The following is a 17184-nucleotide window of genomic DNA, read 5'->3' on the forward strand; positions in this document are numbered from 1 at the left end:
AAACTCGCGAAAAGCCCTGGTATAAGCAGGCTACCTTGTTTTCCCAAAATTCTTGGATAGACGGTGGCTATCGCTTACACAAGTGGCTAAGTGTGGTAGCACCAAGACAGGGGTGGGCCAGGAGGGCGCGAAGGCACACAGTGGCCGTGCGTGCGTGCTGCAGCAGCACGCGATGGCAAGGACCATTCCCAGAAGCTCGCGCCCCAAACGACTCCCAACTCCCAGCGCCAAGTGGCCGCGCACCACTCGTGTCCCGCGACCTCCAGACCACAGGGGGCGCTGTGGCCGCCAGGTGCGGCCACGGCGCGAGCGCGCGGTTTCTCCCTGGTGCGCATGCTCGCCACCGCTGCGGGCTGGATTTTTTTTTTTTTTTCCGGGCCGCCCCGGCGGCTGCGTACTGGCTGTGGGATGGGAAGTGAAGCCCCAGCGAGCGGCTGCGGCGGGGCTGTGCGGAGCAGCCAGCGGGAGGCGGCGGCGCGGCGGTGAGCAGCCGAGAGCGCGGAGCCGGGCGGAGGGAGCACCTGCAGGCACAGGCGGCGGCTCCACCATGGCGATTCGCAAGAAGAGCAACAAGAACCCGCCGCTGATGAGCCACGAATTCGTGCTGCAGAATCACGCGGACATCGTCTCCTGCCTGGCGATGCTCTTCCTGCTGGGGCTTATGTTCGAGGTGAGCCCTCATTCCCGGCCCCCGAACCCCGGCCCCGGCCCCCTGGTCTGGTCTGCCGACCCTAGAGGACCCGGCCGGGGCTGCGCAGCCCCCCGCGGCCCTGCGGCCCCGGCCCGGCCCGCCGCCCCCTCCCGCGCCGCGCAGTTCCTGCTTCCCGCGAAGGGTTACGTGGCAGCCAGCGAGGGGCCGGCTGGGGCGGCGGGCGCGGCCGTGCTGGCCCTGCGCGGTGGGCGGACCCGGGGCTGGGGCAGCGGGGTCGGATGACTGACAGGGACCCCCGCTCGACCCCCCAGCCACAGTGGCGGCCGCTGCCTGCGCGGAGGGCGAGGACCCGGTGCTCGCACCCGGTGGCCCCCTGCCCGCCGACGGCCGCTCGTCCAACTTTCTGCCTGGGCTCTGGGTCTGATCGCGACGCGAGGCTCGCAACAGCTGTGTTGAGGAGTTGAACGATTTCGTTTCTTGAAGCAGAGGCGATGAGACTGTCAGGAGTGTGTAAATTCTCTTCCCACAGATCGGAGTATTTTGATGACTTATTTAACAGCTGTTGAATGTGGGTAATAAAGTTTGCAAGGTGAACCTGTAACATCCTACGGGGTTTTTTTTTTCCACCCTCCTCAGTACTTCCGCCCACTCCCCCCCCACCGCTCCATTTTTTTTTTCATCTGTAAGCCATTGAGTCTCATCGAATATATTGATATATTGATGATTACCATTTTCTCTCCTCTCCCCCGGCTTGTAACCTAGCGAGGATAAATATTTTATCATCCATTTTTACTAGTCTTTTTTTTTTTTTGCTGTCGAGAATAGAGCTTTAAACGTTTGAGTTGAAAGCAAGAAACTAATGGAATGATTAGCCAGTGATGAAAGGTGATTACGATTTTGTGTTTTGTTTTCCATGGAGCCAATTTGGTGTCATTAAATAACTTTCTATGTTATGTTTCTTCTCTCCTAAAAGAGAATCCACACGTCTAAACCTACATGTACGGACTTCCTGATTGTGACACAGATGGTTGTAGCCACTTAACTAAGGAGGTGTCAGCAAATAGAACTAGTCAAAAAGCTTACTAGGTAACCCAAGTCTGAGACGCGGTGTGACCTCCCTTAAAAATGAACTGTACATCACTCGTACAGGCCTCACAGCTGCTGTTGAAGAATCAGATAATTCGGCTTAGAGAAGTCTGACAATATGACAGTATGAGTGGGTGGTGTTTAAAATCTAGGGTTTGATTGTGGCCCTGTGGTAAAAGCTTGTTGTGATTATTTGTTATAGTGTGAATCCAGGAGCTTTATGCCTGACCTGTACCCCAAGTCTCTAGTGCCTGTTTGCTCTGTTGCTTCTGCATGGGTCAGAAGTATGGCTCTGGGTTCACTTAAAAGCAACGTACACAATGCTAAATATTCGTCATCTCTGAATTTATGAAAAATGTTTTTCTGCTATAGTATTAAAGGCACCACATGGACGTGGCCAGAAGGCATCTGTCACCATATGCAGGAGAGTTGTGAATCTAAATCCAATGGCAACTACATAGTGAATTCCAATTCTGAGGATGACTGGTCAGCCCTCCTTCTCATGCTAGCAACCCCCACCTTGAGAGGTGTAATTTAGGGGTGTGGGGATCTGCTGAGCATATTCGCAGGCTGTAAGTGAAGTAAAATAGCAGAAATCTGGACACTTAGAAATGCCACAACCTTGGTTTTTATGTAAACTTGTGCCTTATTTTCTAGGATGGTCACTATTTATTATGTTAATGACTTTATTTTTTTGAGCTATAGTCTTTCTGTGTTGTCCTGGCTATCCTGAAATTTATTAACATAGATCAGGTTGGCCTCGAACTCACGAGAACCACGTGCCTCTGCCTTCTGTGTGCTGGATTAAAAGTTTACGACAGTAAGTGAATGCTTTAATACTAAATAGAAGCTTTTACATCACTCCAGAAAGGTATGATGTTAAAATGGTGAACAGAGCCAAGCAGGCTGTGCAGGTCATTTATTTTCCTTAACCATATGGTAAAGATGTAAGTTTTGACAGCGTGTTGTTCAGATGCAGAAGAAACTTCACAGCGTGGGTTTTTGCTGTGTGACTTTGAAAATCATTGCTACTTAATCTCAGTCTAATTGTAGAAGCACAGTGCGTGTACGTGCTGAAATAATAAAGAGGATGGTATTTTGCAGAACTACTAAGCCTTTTGTGGACGAACACTGAGGAAATATTAGAGGGTTTGTGGTTTAAAAAAAAAAACAAAACAAAACCAAGAAATAGCAAGGTATGTTACCAGCCGAACAGGCAAGCTTGGGAATGCCCTAGAAGTCTGCACACTGCAGCTGATTCCAGGTGGGGAATGTGGGAACTTAAGTTTCTTCATCTCTGAATGGGTTATTCAGACTTAGCTGAAACACACAGTGCCTCACTCCGTTATGGCTCTTCCCTAGCAGGTCATCCAGGTTGGAAAACAGATGACAGAAGTTTCTCTCTCTCTCTCTCTCTCTCTCTCTCTCTCTCTCAGGGTTGAGGAAGAAGAAATCTGTTTGAGGGAAATGTTTGAATTTAGGAAGTTCTTATTATACAAATCTTGTAAATAATGTTTCTTTTCATGGTGTTGTCTACAGAATGCAAAAATACTATTAGTGATTTTGTACTTAAAGTAGGAAAAATTGAACAATAAAAAAAAAAGATGTAAGAGTACTACTCGGGAAGCTTGCTAGGAGGGATAATATGGAAGAGTCAAGAGAGGTTCGCAGAATAGTTCTGAAGGGGGGGAGGCTGCCGGATGTCCGCAGGAAGACACAGGGATCTAAGTTTGTTTCTAGATTCATGTGTGCACACTTGCACACACAAACCTTTGTACCACAGCACATGTGTAGACATCAGAGGACAAGTTCATGGGAGTCAGATCTCTCTCAACATATGTGTTCTAGGGTTGAACTTCCATCAGCAGGCATGACAGCAGGCATCTTTATCCACTAACACACATGTTTTATTACTGTTGGTTTTTAGTTTTAATTTTAAATTTTCTGCATGTATGGGTGTTTTCCCTTCGTGCTCAGGCCTGGTGCCCTGGGAGGTCAGAAGAGGGTGTCAGGCCCCTGGAACTTGAGACAGTTGTGAACTGCCACGTGGGAGCTAGGAATCAAACTTGGATCCTCTCCTCTGGAAAACCAGCAAGTGCTCCTAACCACTGAGCCACCTATTTAATCTCACAAGTTTTATTTTTAAGCATCGCTTGTCTTAATGTCATTTCTGTCTGTCCTGAAAAAAAAAACACTTTTACATAAACTGATGGAAAAGTGGAATTTGATAGAAATTCATTTATCCTTCCTGAATCATGCCTGCGTCTAACAGTACAGAATGTCTCATCTTCATAACGTCAGACACCAAGCCCCAACTGATAGCCACTCCAAAAACAAACAAACAAACAAACAAAAAAACCCACTGAAATTTTACGACTTTCCATATGAAGATTTGGATCTCTCATTAAATGCGGTGATCTATATAGGATATATCTAAATCAATTTCATTTTTTTTTCTTAGAAGTAGATAGTAGGTAAATGTCCCAAAGGGCCATGTTTGCCTTTTAGTGCAGTGAGCAGCAGGTGGTGGGGGGTGGGGAGCAGAGTGTAAACCTGGGGCCTTACTGTTAACTGGGTGCGCATGAAGCTCAGAACGGCAGCAAGGTTGGCTGCCTCTGTACGCTCTTCAGTGGGCATAACTCCTGTTTCGTCCTCCTCTCCTCCTGCCTAATGTCACATGCTAAGCCAGCTGGAAGCCAGGTCTTAATTTTATTTAGAAGCCTTGCATAAAAGGATAATCTAATTTTTGTTGTGTTTAGAATTTGGTACTATATTTATCTTTGAAGATTTAGATTTGCTGTGTGTAAAGGAAAACAAAGTTTTTCCCTAGTCACGATATTGATGATTTCATATTATAAACTGGAAATGGGGACATTGAGACAACAGAAGAGACTGTGCAGATGCAGGCAAGCATCTGTCCATATCCAGCTGATACCCACAGCCCGTACACAGGAGCTGGAGCACAGCGCACACAGGAGTGGGAGCACAGCGCACACAGGAGCTCTGGGGCACAGCGCGCACACAGGAACTGGAGCACAGCTCTGAAGAGGCTCTGTACCCGTTCATCCTGTGTGTGCAGGGATTCACACTTAGTTGGCAGCCTTGAGGCAAGTGCCTTTAACCTCCAAGCCTTCTTGTTGGCCCCACAAATCTCAAACCCTTTTGTAACCTTGTATAGACAGACAGACAGACAGACAGACAATTATCATTAGACTGTATGCATGTGGGGGTCAGAAAGTGGCTTGCAGGAGTTGGCTTTCTCCTTCCAGTACAGGCATCTGAGACTGAATCTGAGTGCGGGGCCTGGCAGCCAGCAGCACCCAGCTTAGCCGTTCTCCCCAGGCCCCCCACGCCATATCCTCCCTGTGGACTCACTTTGTGACCATATTTTAGACATGTTTGGGTTTGGTTTTGTGTGTGTCCTGTTTTTTTGTTTTTAATCATAGGCCCTGATTTATCTCTAGATCATGAATTCCAGGATAGCAGAGTTCAGGCACAGCCTTCACAGTCCTCCTCCCCCCACACCACAATTCCCGCCATTCTTTTGCCAGCCAGCTAGCTAACCGACATTGTTGGCGTAACTTTGCCTCTTTCCTTTCCTCCTTCCCTCCAATGTATTCACTTGTTGCTTCGCCTTTCTTCCTAAAACCTTTCCTTGACTAAAGGCTGTCCACTGCACCTTGTGCTTGGGAGCCGTGTTCAGTGTACCCCCAGGGGGCCTGCCTGCACATGCCAACCTTCCTACACGGTATGTCTGTGAGTCCGCTATACGCAATATCCATGCTGGCTTAATAAACCATGCATTGTGAAAGACTGACAACAGTAATAAAGTATAACAATCACACTCCAATACCAGTTCTCCGAAGCCGGCCTCCTGTGAGCCTTACGATGGCGTGAGGTGAGAGGAGAGGCGGGTGTCGGCCTACTGTGCCAGTTCCCAGGACACAGGCCCTGCCCTGGCAGTTCTTCCGACAGCCACAAGCTTCTAGCAGGCCAGCTGCTAAAGGCGCGAGTGCACTGGACAGAGGTGATCCATGTCCCCTTGAGACAGAGTGAGACAGCACAGGTTTCGTCACCTATCTCCCTGTGACACAGTTCAAACCTGACCTTCCTATGACAGAGTTTCCCTTGCTTTCAAGGCTGCTGCTGACCACAGATAAATGAAAACCATGCTTAAGAGGAGGTGACTGTTCTTGCTTTTCTTCGCCCTTCTCCACCCCCAGGCCCCACTTTCCTTGTCTGTGTAAAACAAGCTAGCCTCACGTTCATGATCCTCCTGCTGTAATCTCCTGAGTGCTGGGGCTGCAGTGGGACCTCCTGAGTGCTGGGATTGCAGTTGTCACTGCATGCCTGCTGTCTCCGCCTTCTATTATGCGGCTCAGCTTATATTGCCAGGGCTTCTAGGAAAGTAAGCCTCCACTTGTTGATAGTCACACATTAAGTTTTTTACCTCAGACATCATCTGCCATCTTTGTACTTTTCTTGGCCAGCTGCTTTCCCAGCGAGGACTATGTAATCCTCATCATGCCGGACCCATTACCTTAACAGGCAACATTGCACACTTCCCATACCCATTCATGCGCAGGGAAAACATGTTTTATCAGATATAAGCTGCCATGGGAGTCTAGCCCTGTAATGCTAGGGTTTGGAGTCCCGGGGAAGAACATTTTAGCTCTAGGTTAGCTGAAACTACTTGTCACATACCTTGTGTGTGTGTGTGTGGTAGATGGGTGGATGGATCCTCATTCTCATCCATTTCCCCTTCACTCCCCCATATACAGATTTCTTCATTCACATGAGTAAGACAGTTCCATCACTGACTCATGATGAAATACAGTAAACACAGGGGCCAAGTGCGTATATGGTATGTAAGAAACAAAAGGATCGCATGCTTAGAGCCGAGGCCTGCAAAGCATCCCATGGCATGTATGCAGATACTGCAGGCTTTAAAGACAAAACAACCTCTAAGCTGCTTTGGATCTTAGGTGTGTGTGGATAAGGGATACCTCACCTGTGCTACTCGCTTTGGCCTGGGAGGAAGCTCTGGAGAACTCTCCAATACATCTTTCCGTTGTTTCCTCTTTCTGGCTAGTAGCTGTGTATTTACCACTCCCCCCAGAACTGTCTGTTAGCCCTGCACAAACTCTTTCTTCCACTCCTCAAAGCAGCAGCATTGTGACCAGCTGCTGAGAGGGTTCAGTACCATCTCGTGACTCTTAGGATTTCAGTCCACACAGTGTGATCTCTCGACCCCTTATGGACATCACCGAAGCTGGGACCCATGATGATCCGTTTCACTCTCCTCGTCACACCTATGAAAACGGCTTTGTAAATCCATCTGCGTTCGAAGCACTGTCCCTGTGGCTTTGGGGATGCTGGGCTCTTCATTACCTATCCATTGCCAACATTTCTGTTTAGTTTAGGATACCACTGGCTCTCCCAGAATTTCAGTTTGGGGAGGCAACGTTGTGAGTTGTTGCCACTGCTTTAGATCTGAGGCCCCTGATGGGACAACAGCTGTCCCCATTATGTCACAAACAAGCAGGGTACGTGAAGAGGAAAGTAAGCATCGTCTCACAGGCCTACTTGAGGTTGTCACTAGGTTACATGAACTAAAGTAAAGGGTCTAGTTGTCTGTAGGCTGGGTGGGGACCAACCTTGGGCATCTGGGCCTTTAGGAGACACTTACCCAAAGCATAACATGAACTTGAGTTTTGGCTTTATCTGTCCTCTCTGCAAACCCTGCACACTTGCATAGATGGTGGATAAAGTCCTACGGTTCAACTTGCATCCATAAATAGTACTCCCCAAGTCTTCCTCTAGGTCCTGCCTGCTGGGTTCTTTATCGTGTATAAGCCACCTGCAACCCCACGTAGCTAGAGAAATCTCAACTGGTGATTAGTCTCTCCCTTGCGTTCTTGTGTCCCACATTTTTGTTAGTGTTTGTTACCTCATTGTGCAAGCTTTAGCACTCGAGGGACTCCTGTCTTCTGCTTACCAAGCCATACTCAGCCTTGCAAGTTCCTCTTTCCCACCACCACCGACTGCAGTCCTTCATGAGATGTCTTGCAAGAGTCTTGTCTTTCATGTTTGCTCTATGCTATTCCATCTTCCATTTATTCTGTAACACTGATGAATTGTGTAGTATTCTCTAGGTGCCGTGCTGGGTTCTTCTTTAAAATTATATTGGTATTCATCAACTTTACTGCATGGCGGTCAGAAGTCCATTCTCCCTCTACCACGTGGACTGAGATTGAGCAAGGTGACAAGGACCCTTGTTGACTGAACCATCTCGCAGCTTCCCCATACTAGGTCTGGACATTCTGTGACAGGATGATGTAGCGTGGCCCCTCCTCAAACAACACTTACTTCATGTTAGGTATGATAAAGGTCAGTGTAGTCCTGCCTTAATGTGTGCCCTGAAGGAGAGGTGCACCCTTCCTGAGGTAGTCTGACAAAGGGCCTGCCCACTCTGCGAAGACAGGGAAGATGCCCTTGAAAGATGTGATGGAACTGAGCTCTAAAGGGAAAGACTTTCCAACAAAGAGACTCAGGCAGGGGGCCAGAAAGTCGACCATGCTCTCCCAGGAAGACAGGAACCCACAGAAAGGATCTTGGGAGGTAGAGCAGGGAACATGGTCACACGTTGAAGATGATTGTGGCAGCGATAGGTTAAACCTGGCAGGCTTACAAAAGAAGCAGCAGCCCCTCCCTCCTTAAGCCTTGCAGGCATACTGAGGCAGCTCAGTACTGTTTGTCTGCTTCTGCTGATCTGATGTGTGTGTTATGCCTGACCTTAACTGACCTTGTTTCTACCTCTGCTGCCTTCCTCATCCCCTCGTGCACCTTGGGAACTTCAAACTAGCTTGTGCACCACACCTCTGAGAAGCATTTCCTACCCAAGGAAAAAAAAAGCACTTAGAGTCCTTTATCCTGAGGATCTGTTGGACAGGCTGCCGGCAAAGATCCTGCAGGATTTTAACAGTTTGTTTACCAATCCTGACAAAATCCTTCGTCTTATCAAGAATTAGTTAATTCATTTGTATTTGAGCCTTTCTGGTTCGCCACTGGCCTTGGTACCTGTAAATGCTTAATAAACGTTCCATCTTTGGGTTCTGACCACTTTACTGTAACCAGTAGTCAGGTGAAGGAAATATTTACTGCCCAGTTAACGAGGCATGTGCTCATGGGAGGAGATGCACACACAGACCTGCGTGGGATCCATCTCTTACACAAGCTCTGCTTGCTTTTATTAATTTACGCAGCATTTTCGTTGGTGGAAATGTCCTGGTGATTGTTCTGTAACAGACAGTGGCTGTTTGAGAAATCTTTGCTTACTGGATCAACTGAAGCTTCGCAGGGTGGCAGGAGGGTGGGGGGTTAACAGTACAGAGGAGTTACATGGTCTAAACCACAGAAAACACAGAAAAACCCTTTAGTGAATTGCCCACCAGACTCTGCTTACGATCAGAAGTCTCCACTGTGCCTACCCAATGGGCCACAGAAAAGGGAACCGTGTCTCCGAACTCCGGGCAGAACGTGTTATCTTTTTGCCTTGGAGTGTTCCTTTGGAAGAGATTGACAGTTGCTATCTTTTGTTCTCTCTCTCTCTCTCTCTCTCTCTCTCTCTCTCTCTCTCTCTCTCTCTCTCTCTCTCTCTCCAGATAACAGCGAAAGGAGCCATCATCTTTGTTGCTCTTCAGTACAATGTCACCCACCCTGCAACAGGTAGGTATCAGTTAGCTGTGCAGTTGAACAGAGTTAGAAGGCTCTGTGGACACTAGAGCCTATAGTAATTTCTAGTGTCTGGACTTTATTTTATCCTAAGCAGTGTATGAAACCTAGTTTTCTGTGTTTATTATCTGTTTTGTGCATGGTCTTGAAATTCCATCAGAGAAATCTTTGTATTGCTTCCTCTGAGCATTTTTAAAAGGAAATCCTGAGAGTAGTCACACTCATTTAGGTTGTTGTACAGTCAGGATTTCTACAGGTGTGGGCCACTGCGGGTCTTCTGCCCTTTGTTATATTTTGGACCAGGAATATAAGCTCTTCAGACTTCATTGTTTTCATTTGTTAATTTTTACCTCTTGCAAGTATTTTGACTAGAGAACATATTAATAAACTCTAGGAAGTATCAGATAATTGTGTCCAAACTGTACTCTTATTTTAGAAAGTTGTATTTCCAAATTATGCTATGTAAAAAGTAAGTTGGCTACGGTTGACTGTCACAAGCGAGAGGGAAGATGCGTGCTGCAGGAAATGGGGAGTGTCTGGCCGTGACCTGCCCTGCCCCCCGCCCCCATGGTGGAAGAGCAGAAGCACAGGCCGTGTTTGTTGTATTGTGTGTAGTTATATAAATGCTTGATTTGGTGACAGAAAACAGATTGCTTGAGGGAGCACTTGAGATGCCAAGATGATGATGTTCTCACCTATCTGTTCTCACACTCCAAGGACAGCTGTCAACAACTCAAAAATACGAATATTTGCTTTGAGAAATTAAAGCAAATTCAAAACCTGAAATAACTTTTAAGTAGTAGTTGCATCCCTCTGGCGCTTAGAGATCAGAACCAAGGCAGATAAAAGTTAGCTTGGCTTCCGTCAAGCATCATAATGAAGGGTCCAGTTTGCAGGGTTTGGGGTTTTTTTTTGGTTTCTGGTGGCCATTACTAACATGTGTCAAGTCTTTTGTAAGTAATCCCTGAAGCTTTGGGTTGTAGGAAGCCTCTTTGGTTGTCATTTCCCTTTGACCCGAGACCCTTGGGGAGACTCGTCTAAGGGATCTCTGTAGAACCTTTAATGGGTTAGTCGCCTCTTGTATGTTTCTATAACTATGTTGTACCAAGTGCTGTTTTCATAATCTCACATATTTTTTTTTGTGTGTGTGTGTGTGTCCTTTTTGGCCTTCAGAAGAACAAGCTACTGAATCAGCATCCCTATATTACTATGGTATCAAAGATTTGGCTACAGTTTTCTTCTACATGCTAGTGGCGATAATTATTCATGCCATAATTCAGGAGTACGTGTTGGACGTAAGTATACAATCTCAGAAATCCCTGTTTTGTAAAACACTACTAGTTCTCCATCTGCTGATCGTCCTATATTAAGTGTGTTTTGTATTTGCCATTACTAAAAGCTGCTTTTATTTTTAGAAAATTAACCGACGGATGCACTTCTCTAAAACGAAGCACAGCAAGTTTAACGAGTCTGGTCAGCTCAGTGCATTCTACCTTTTTGCCTGTGTGTGGGGCACGTTCATTCTCATCTCCGTAAGTGTGGCCTCAGCCCTTGCTCTCGCCTCTCGTGTGACACTAAGGCCTGCTCATGAGTATAATGAAGAGTCAGTCTGACCCTGCTGTTTCGGAAGCCCCATGTGTTTAGGCATGGGCGTCATCACCATATCTTGTCGTCAGTTGCAGATCTCTCTGTTTACAGAGAGGATCTCGTGGCACTATAAGTTTGCCTAGGTTAGATAGGCATGAGTGTTGTTAGTCATTTCCTCCCTGAAAGCTCCAGCTTCTCCCCACTTAAATGTATAAATGCTCAAGTACGGCCATCAGAGCCTTCCAGCTCTCTAATGAGACGGAGGGCAGTATCCACATTACTGTTAAGTAACAGCACCTTCCATTCCTGTCCCATTGCATGGCTTTACACACTTGAGATTGTTAAGCACATAATTCTTTTTAAGTCATCATGGCGGAGATCAATAACAAAGTAAGATGGCCAGGATCTAACCGTTAATGTTAGAGATATATTAAAACTCAGCTTTCCAACCTAGCGTCCATCCCATCTTACTGATGTAAGAGTCAAAAAGGAAATGTCAGCTTATTTTATCTGTGCGTGTGTGTATGCGTGTGTGTGTGCATGTGTGTGCATGCGTGTGTGTGTGTGTGTGTGTGTGTGTGTGTGTGTGTGCATGCACACACACACACTGTAAATGTTTTCTGTGGACTTTAAGAGGTACACCAGTGGAGCGTAGTCTTAGAGTCATCACTTAGGGTTTGGAGAGAGGTTTTGCTTTGTTTCTTGTAATTTTCACCAAACACATCTAGTTTTCTGAGGAAAAGATTTGCATAGCATTGTATGACTTTGCATCATTGTGGATTTCTGTCAAGAAGAACAGTTTTCAGTTCTCTGGTTACATGGAACAGAACGTGTCCTTACAGAGCTGGTCTGCACCTCTGGCGTGCTCTCCGTTAGTAGCACGGTGCTTGTTGCCTGGACCTCCTGCACCCCGACTCAGGCTACTGCGCTGCACGGCTCTATCGGATCTCACTTAGTTTTGTGGCTCAGGCTCTTTTCCACTTTGCTACCTAAGCAATTCAGATCACATTGGACAGACTAAAGCCTCTGATTCCCACATGCTTTTGGGGACCTTTTGTGAGGAACTGTAAACATTTGCATGGTACTCACAGATAATTGTCCTGTCTCCTAGGAAAACTATATCTCAGACCCAACTATCCTGTGGAGAGCATATCCCCATAACCTGATGACGTAAGTTATTTGCTTTTTCTACAGGCCTTTCTTATCTAAAGACTGTTCATTTCCCAGGCAGCTGGAACCCACTGGTGTGATTCTTCCTCTGGGCTTGAAAACAGTGGCGCATTGCCTGCCCCTGCAGCCGGGGACAGTGGTGTCACCCGTCAGAGGGAGAACAGCTGCATGCTCTTCCTGTCTGTCTCCATCACCTTTGCTAACTTGCGACAACTGATTTTAACAAATTTTTAAAGAGTATTTTATAATGTGTGACTGTTTTGCCTACACATATGTATGTGTTCCTCCATGTGCCTGATGCCAGAGGAAGTGGAGAAGGCTTCAGTTCCCTGGGGCTGGAGTTTTGGACGGTTGTAAGCCACCTCAAGGGTGCTTAGAGTCAAACCCAGGTCCCGGAGGAGCAGTGTGTGCTCAAGTGAGCAGCTACCTCGCATGCAGCCCCCGGTTTTAACAATTTTAATTCGTCTTCTCTCTCCTCTTGCACCTTGATCCTTTCCCGTTGGCACATCTGCATCTTTCTGTGGTTTCTGTCTTTTCATTCCACAGCCCTGCTTAGTCCTTCATTTCTGCTCAGTTCTGTCAGATTCCTAAGGCTCGGGGTCTCTTCTTGCTTGTATCCTGGATGTCTGTGTATACACTGCTTCTAGGAGTTCCTTGTCTGGATGACACGGTTCCCTCGTAACTCTGCTCCAGGAGAATCTTCCTCGCTGCTTTGCCAGCCAGGAGGCCCTGCACCCAGCGTTGGCTGTTTGCTTTATATTTGTGTAGCATCTGTAAACAGTTTGGGGTGTTCTGTAATCACCCCACGTGTGTGAGTCCTGCTCTGTGCACTTACCCATCCAGACTTATGTCCTTCTGTCAACAGTGGAGCTGGCTCTTTCTTTATTCTTTCTGCTTGGGAAGGGACGGACACTTCCGACCTAGTTAGTACTCACTGAATACGTGGTGGTCTAAAAACTAGAGAAAATTTCACAAAAGACAGGAGTCACATGACCACGATCATACCTGTTTTAAAGCCAATAGTAATATAATATCCCCCTTTCGGTGTCATACTTATATGCAGCTGTGTGCCTTCTAGAAATGGATTCAGGTTGGCTTTTCGACTTTACACTCAGAGGGAAGAGTGAGGAGATGGTCAGGCAGAATAGGCAGAGGTGTGGTGTTCAGAGGAGCTTGCCTGACTGGCTGAGATGTCTCCCGGAGCCAGCCCTGCCTCCGCCCTGCCTTTCCTGCCTCTGCCTCCACTTGTTTGCATTCCTCCATGTTGCAACCCAAAGGATGCAATGTCTCCCTGAGGAAAACGTGGCCGATTTTCAGTGGCGCGTCGGGCCATGCTTTTCCCTGGCCACTCCCGTTTTACCATGCATTCCTTGTGACTGGGCTGTCTTTCTGCCCCATCTCCCTGTGATGAAGCCTTGTCGATCTGTGGGTCTCCTGTTCAGCCCTAGGTAACGGACACACAAGGGGCTCTGCGTGCTGTGGCTTTGCCCAGTATTGCAATGCCATAGTTGACTGAATGGTGGGGAGACTGGGCAAGCTGGCCCTGCGAGCGCCTGAGGTGGGCGGCACGTCACGTGGGGTGACAGCAGCCTGGCCGCCCTTCCTCTCCTGCCTTCTGCCTCCTCTTTGGTTGTTGGTTGTTGTTTCTTTGTTTGTGTTTAAATCCAGTCCTTTAAGAGACATTTTCCTTCCCCACTCAGATTCCAGATGAAGTTTTTCTACATCTCCCAGCTGGCGTACTGGCTCCACGCGTTCCCTGAACTCTACTTCCAGAAAACCAAAAAGGTAAGCGGGGTTTGTATTATTTTGTTTTTCACTTTAGACAAGGAGGCCTGTCTTTAACGGGGCAGTGGTGGCGCGCCTTTAGTCGGGAGGCACCTGGGAGGCAGGTGGATTTCTGAGTTTGAGGCCAGCCTGGTCTACAGAGTGAGTTTCAGGACAGCCAGGGCTACACAGAGGAAACCCTGTCTCGGAAAAAATGTTGAGAAAGAGAGAGAGAGAGAGAGAGAGAGAGAGAGAGAGAGAGAGAGCAAGCAAGCAAACAAGCAGTCTGGCCGCTGCCAGCCCTGCATGCGCCTGTGCCCTTGGCCTTGGCTCTGCTCCGTGGTCCCACCTCTCCCCCGTTCAAAACCTAAAACCCTCAGCTATTTCTTTAAAAAAGAAAACTGCTAATTATGTTTGCCATGCTGATCGCCCACTTTTAAATTAGTGGTAATTTTAAATTAAAACTTAACCACATTTTTAAAAAATTGTGTTAGTTTCCTCTTACTGGTTTTCTTTCTTTTTTAGCAATTTATTTCACAAGTAACTAGTTGGATTTCAACTAGCAGTTCTGTATGTAAGTCTAAAAGAAGAAATCTGTGTTGACAGAAAAGTAAACAGCAGTTAAATTTTCACCAGGGAAGCCCTTCCTGAGATGGTTGGGTGGGGCAGGCCTCTTCTAGCCTGTGGGAGAGGCCTCTGCTTGGAGAAGTAGATAAACCTCTGGAGAGCTCTGTGCCCCTTTAAGCTGACCTCCACGACAGAACACAGTCACCATTTGTCCTTCTCCTCGCTCCTCAGAAACTGCCCAGCCTCGATGGGGGTGGGGTGCTCCCCTCTGTAATCTCCCCTGGGGGTGGGGTGCTCCCCTCTGTAATCTCCCCTGGGGGTGGAGTGCTCCATTCTGTAATCTCCCCTGGGGGTGGGGTGCTCCCCTCTGTAATCTCCCCTGGGGATGGGGTGCTCCCCTCTGTAATCTCCCCTGGGGATGGGGTGCTCCCCTCTGTAATCTCCCCTGGGGATGGGGTGCTCCCCTCTGTAATCTCCCCTGGGGGTGGGGTGCTCCCCTCTGTAATCTCCCCTGGGGGTGGAGTGCTCCATTCTGTAATCTCCCCTGGGGGTGGGGTGCTCCCCTCTGTAATCTCCCCTGGGGATGGGGTGCTCCCCTCTGTAATCTCCCCTGGGGATGGGGTGCTCCCCTCTGTAATCTCCCTTGGGGATGGGGTGCTCCCCTCTGTAATCTCCCCTGGGGATGGGGTGCTCCCCTCTGTAATCTCCCCTGGGGATGGGGTGCTCCCCTCTGTAATCTCCCCTGGGGGTGGGGTGCTCCCCTCTGTAATCTCCCCTGGGGGTGGGGTGCTCCCCTCTGTAATCTCCCCTGGGGATGGGGTGCTCCCCTCTGTAATCTCCCCTGGGGATGGGGTGCTCCCCTCTGTAATCTCCCCTGGGGGTGGGGTGCTCCCCTCTGTAATCTCCCCTGGGGGTGGAGTGCTCCATTCTGTAATCTCCCCTGGGGATGGGGTGCTCCCCTCTGTAATCTCCCCTGGGGGTGGGGTGCTCCCCTCTGTAATCTCCCCTGGGGGTGGGGTGCTCCCCTCTGTAATCTCCCCTGGGGGTGGGGTGCTCCCCTCTGTAATCTCCCCTGGGAGTGGGGTGCTCCCCTCTGTAATCTCCCCTGGGGGTGGGGTGCTGCATTCTGTAATCTCCCCTGGGGGTGGGGTGCTCCCCTCTGTAATCTCCCCTGGGGGTGGGGTGCTCCCCTCTGTAATCTCCCCTGGGGGTGGAGTGCTCCCCTCTGTAATCTCCCCTGGGGGTGGGGTGCTCCCCTCTGTAATCTCCCCTGGGGGTGGGGTGCTCCCCTCTGTAATCTCCCCTGGGGGTGGGGTGCTGCATTCTGTAATCTCCCCTGGGGGTGGGGTGCTCCCCTCTGTAATCTCCCCTGGGGGTGGGGTGCTCCCCTCTGTAATCTCCCCTGGGGGTGGGGTGCTCCCCTCTGTAATCTCCCCTGGGGGTGGGGTGCTCCCCTCTGTAATCTCCCCTGGGGGTGGGGTGCTCCCCTCTGTAATCTCCCCTGGGGATGGGGTGCTCCCCTCTGTAATCTCCCCTGGGGATGGGGTGCTCCCCTCTGTAATCTCCCCTGGGGGTGGGGTGCTCCCCTCTGTAATCTCCCCTGGGGGTGGGGTGCTCCCCTCTGTAATCTCCCCTGGGGGTGGGGTGCTCCCCTCTGTAATCTACCCTGGGGGTGGGGTGCTCCCCTCTGTAATCTACCCTGGGGGTGGGGTGCTCCCCTCTGTAATCTCCCCTGGGGATGGGGTGCTCCCCTCTGTAATCTCCCCTGGGGATGGGGTGCTCCCCTCTGTAATCTCCCCTGGGGATGGGGTGCTCCCCTCTGTAATCTCCCCTGGGGGTGGGGTGCTCCCCTCTGTAATCTCCCCTGGGGGTGGGGTGCTCCCCTCTGTAATCTCCCCTGGGGGTGGGGTGCTCCCCTCTGTAATCTCCCCTGGGGGTGGGGTGCTCCCCTCTGTAATCTCCCCTGGGGGTGGAGTGCTCCATTCTGTAATCTCCCCTGGGGGTGGAGTGCTCCATTCTGTAATCTCCCCTGGGGGTGGAGTGCTCCATTCTGTAATCTCCCCTGGGGTTGGAGTGCTCCCCTCTGTAATCTCCCCTGGGGGTGGGGTGCTCCCCTCTGTAATCTCCCCTGGGGGTGGGGTGCTCCCCTCTGTAATCTCCCCTGGGGGTGGGGTGCTCCCCTCTGTAATCTCCCCTGGGGGTGGAGTGCTCCATTCTGTAATCTCCCCTGGGGGTGGGGTGCTCCCCTCTGTAATCTCCCCTGGGGGTGGAGTGCTCCATTCTGTAATCTCCCCTGGGGGTGGGGTGCTCCCCTCTGTAATCTCCCCTGGGGGTGGGGTGCTCCCCTCTGTAATCTCCCCTGGGGGTGGGGTGCTCCCCTCTGTAATCTCCCCTGGGGGTGGGGTGCTCCCCTCTGTAATCTCCCCTGGGGGTGGAGTGCTCCATTCTGTAATCTCCCCTGGGGGTGGGGTGCTCCCCTCTGTAATCTCCCCTGAGGGTGGGGTGCTCCCCTCTGTAATCTCCCTGGGGGTGGGGTGCTCCCCTCTGTAATCTCCCCTGGGGGTGGGGTGCTCCCCTCTGTAATCTCCCCTGGGGGTGGGGTGCTCCCCTCTGTAATCTCCCCT

The 17184-nt window shown here is 49.6% G+C and overlaps 1 protein-coding gene across 1 annotated transcript in view; it reads left to right on the plus strand.

Moving 5' to 3' along the window:
* Positions 1 to 371: 371 nt before the first annotated feature.
* Tram1 (translocation associated membrane protein 1) overlaps positions 372 to 17184 on the plus strand; it is a 30399-nt gene continuing 13586 nt past the window's right edge. Inside the window, exons 1-6 of the mRNA XM_052175941.1 lie at positions 372 to 670; positions 9403 to 9466; positions 10646 to 10767; positions 10888 to 11004; positions 12171 to 12229; positions 13930 to 14014. Coding sequence (XP_052031901.1) covers positions 548 to 670; positions 9403 to 9466; positions 10646 to 10767; positions 10888 to 11004; positions 12171 to 12229; positions 13930 to 14014 — 570 coding nt within the window. The 5' untranslated portion in view covers positions 372 to 547. The remainder of the gene's footprint in view (positions 671 to 9402; positions 9467 to 10645; positions 10768 to 10887; positions 11005 to 12170; positions 12230 to 13929; positions 14015 to 17184) is intronic.

Source organism: Apodemus sylvaticus, chromosome 3 (genome assembly GCF_947179515.1).
Source record: "Apodemus sylvaticus chromosome 3, mApoSyl1.1, whole genome shotgun sequence".
Lineage (NCBI taxonomy): Eukaryota > Metazoa > Chordata > Mammalia > Rodentia > Muridae > Apodemus > Apodemus sylvaticus.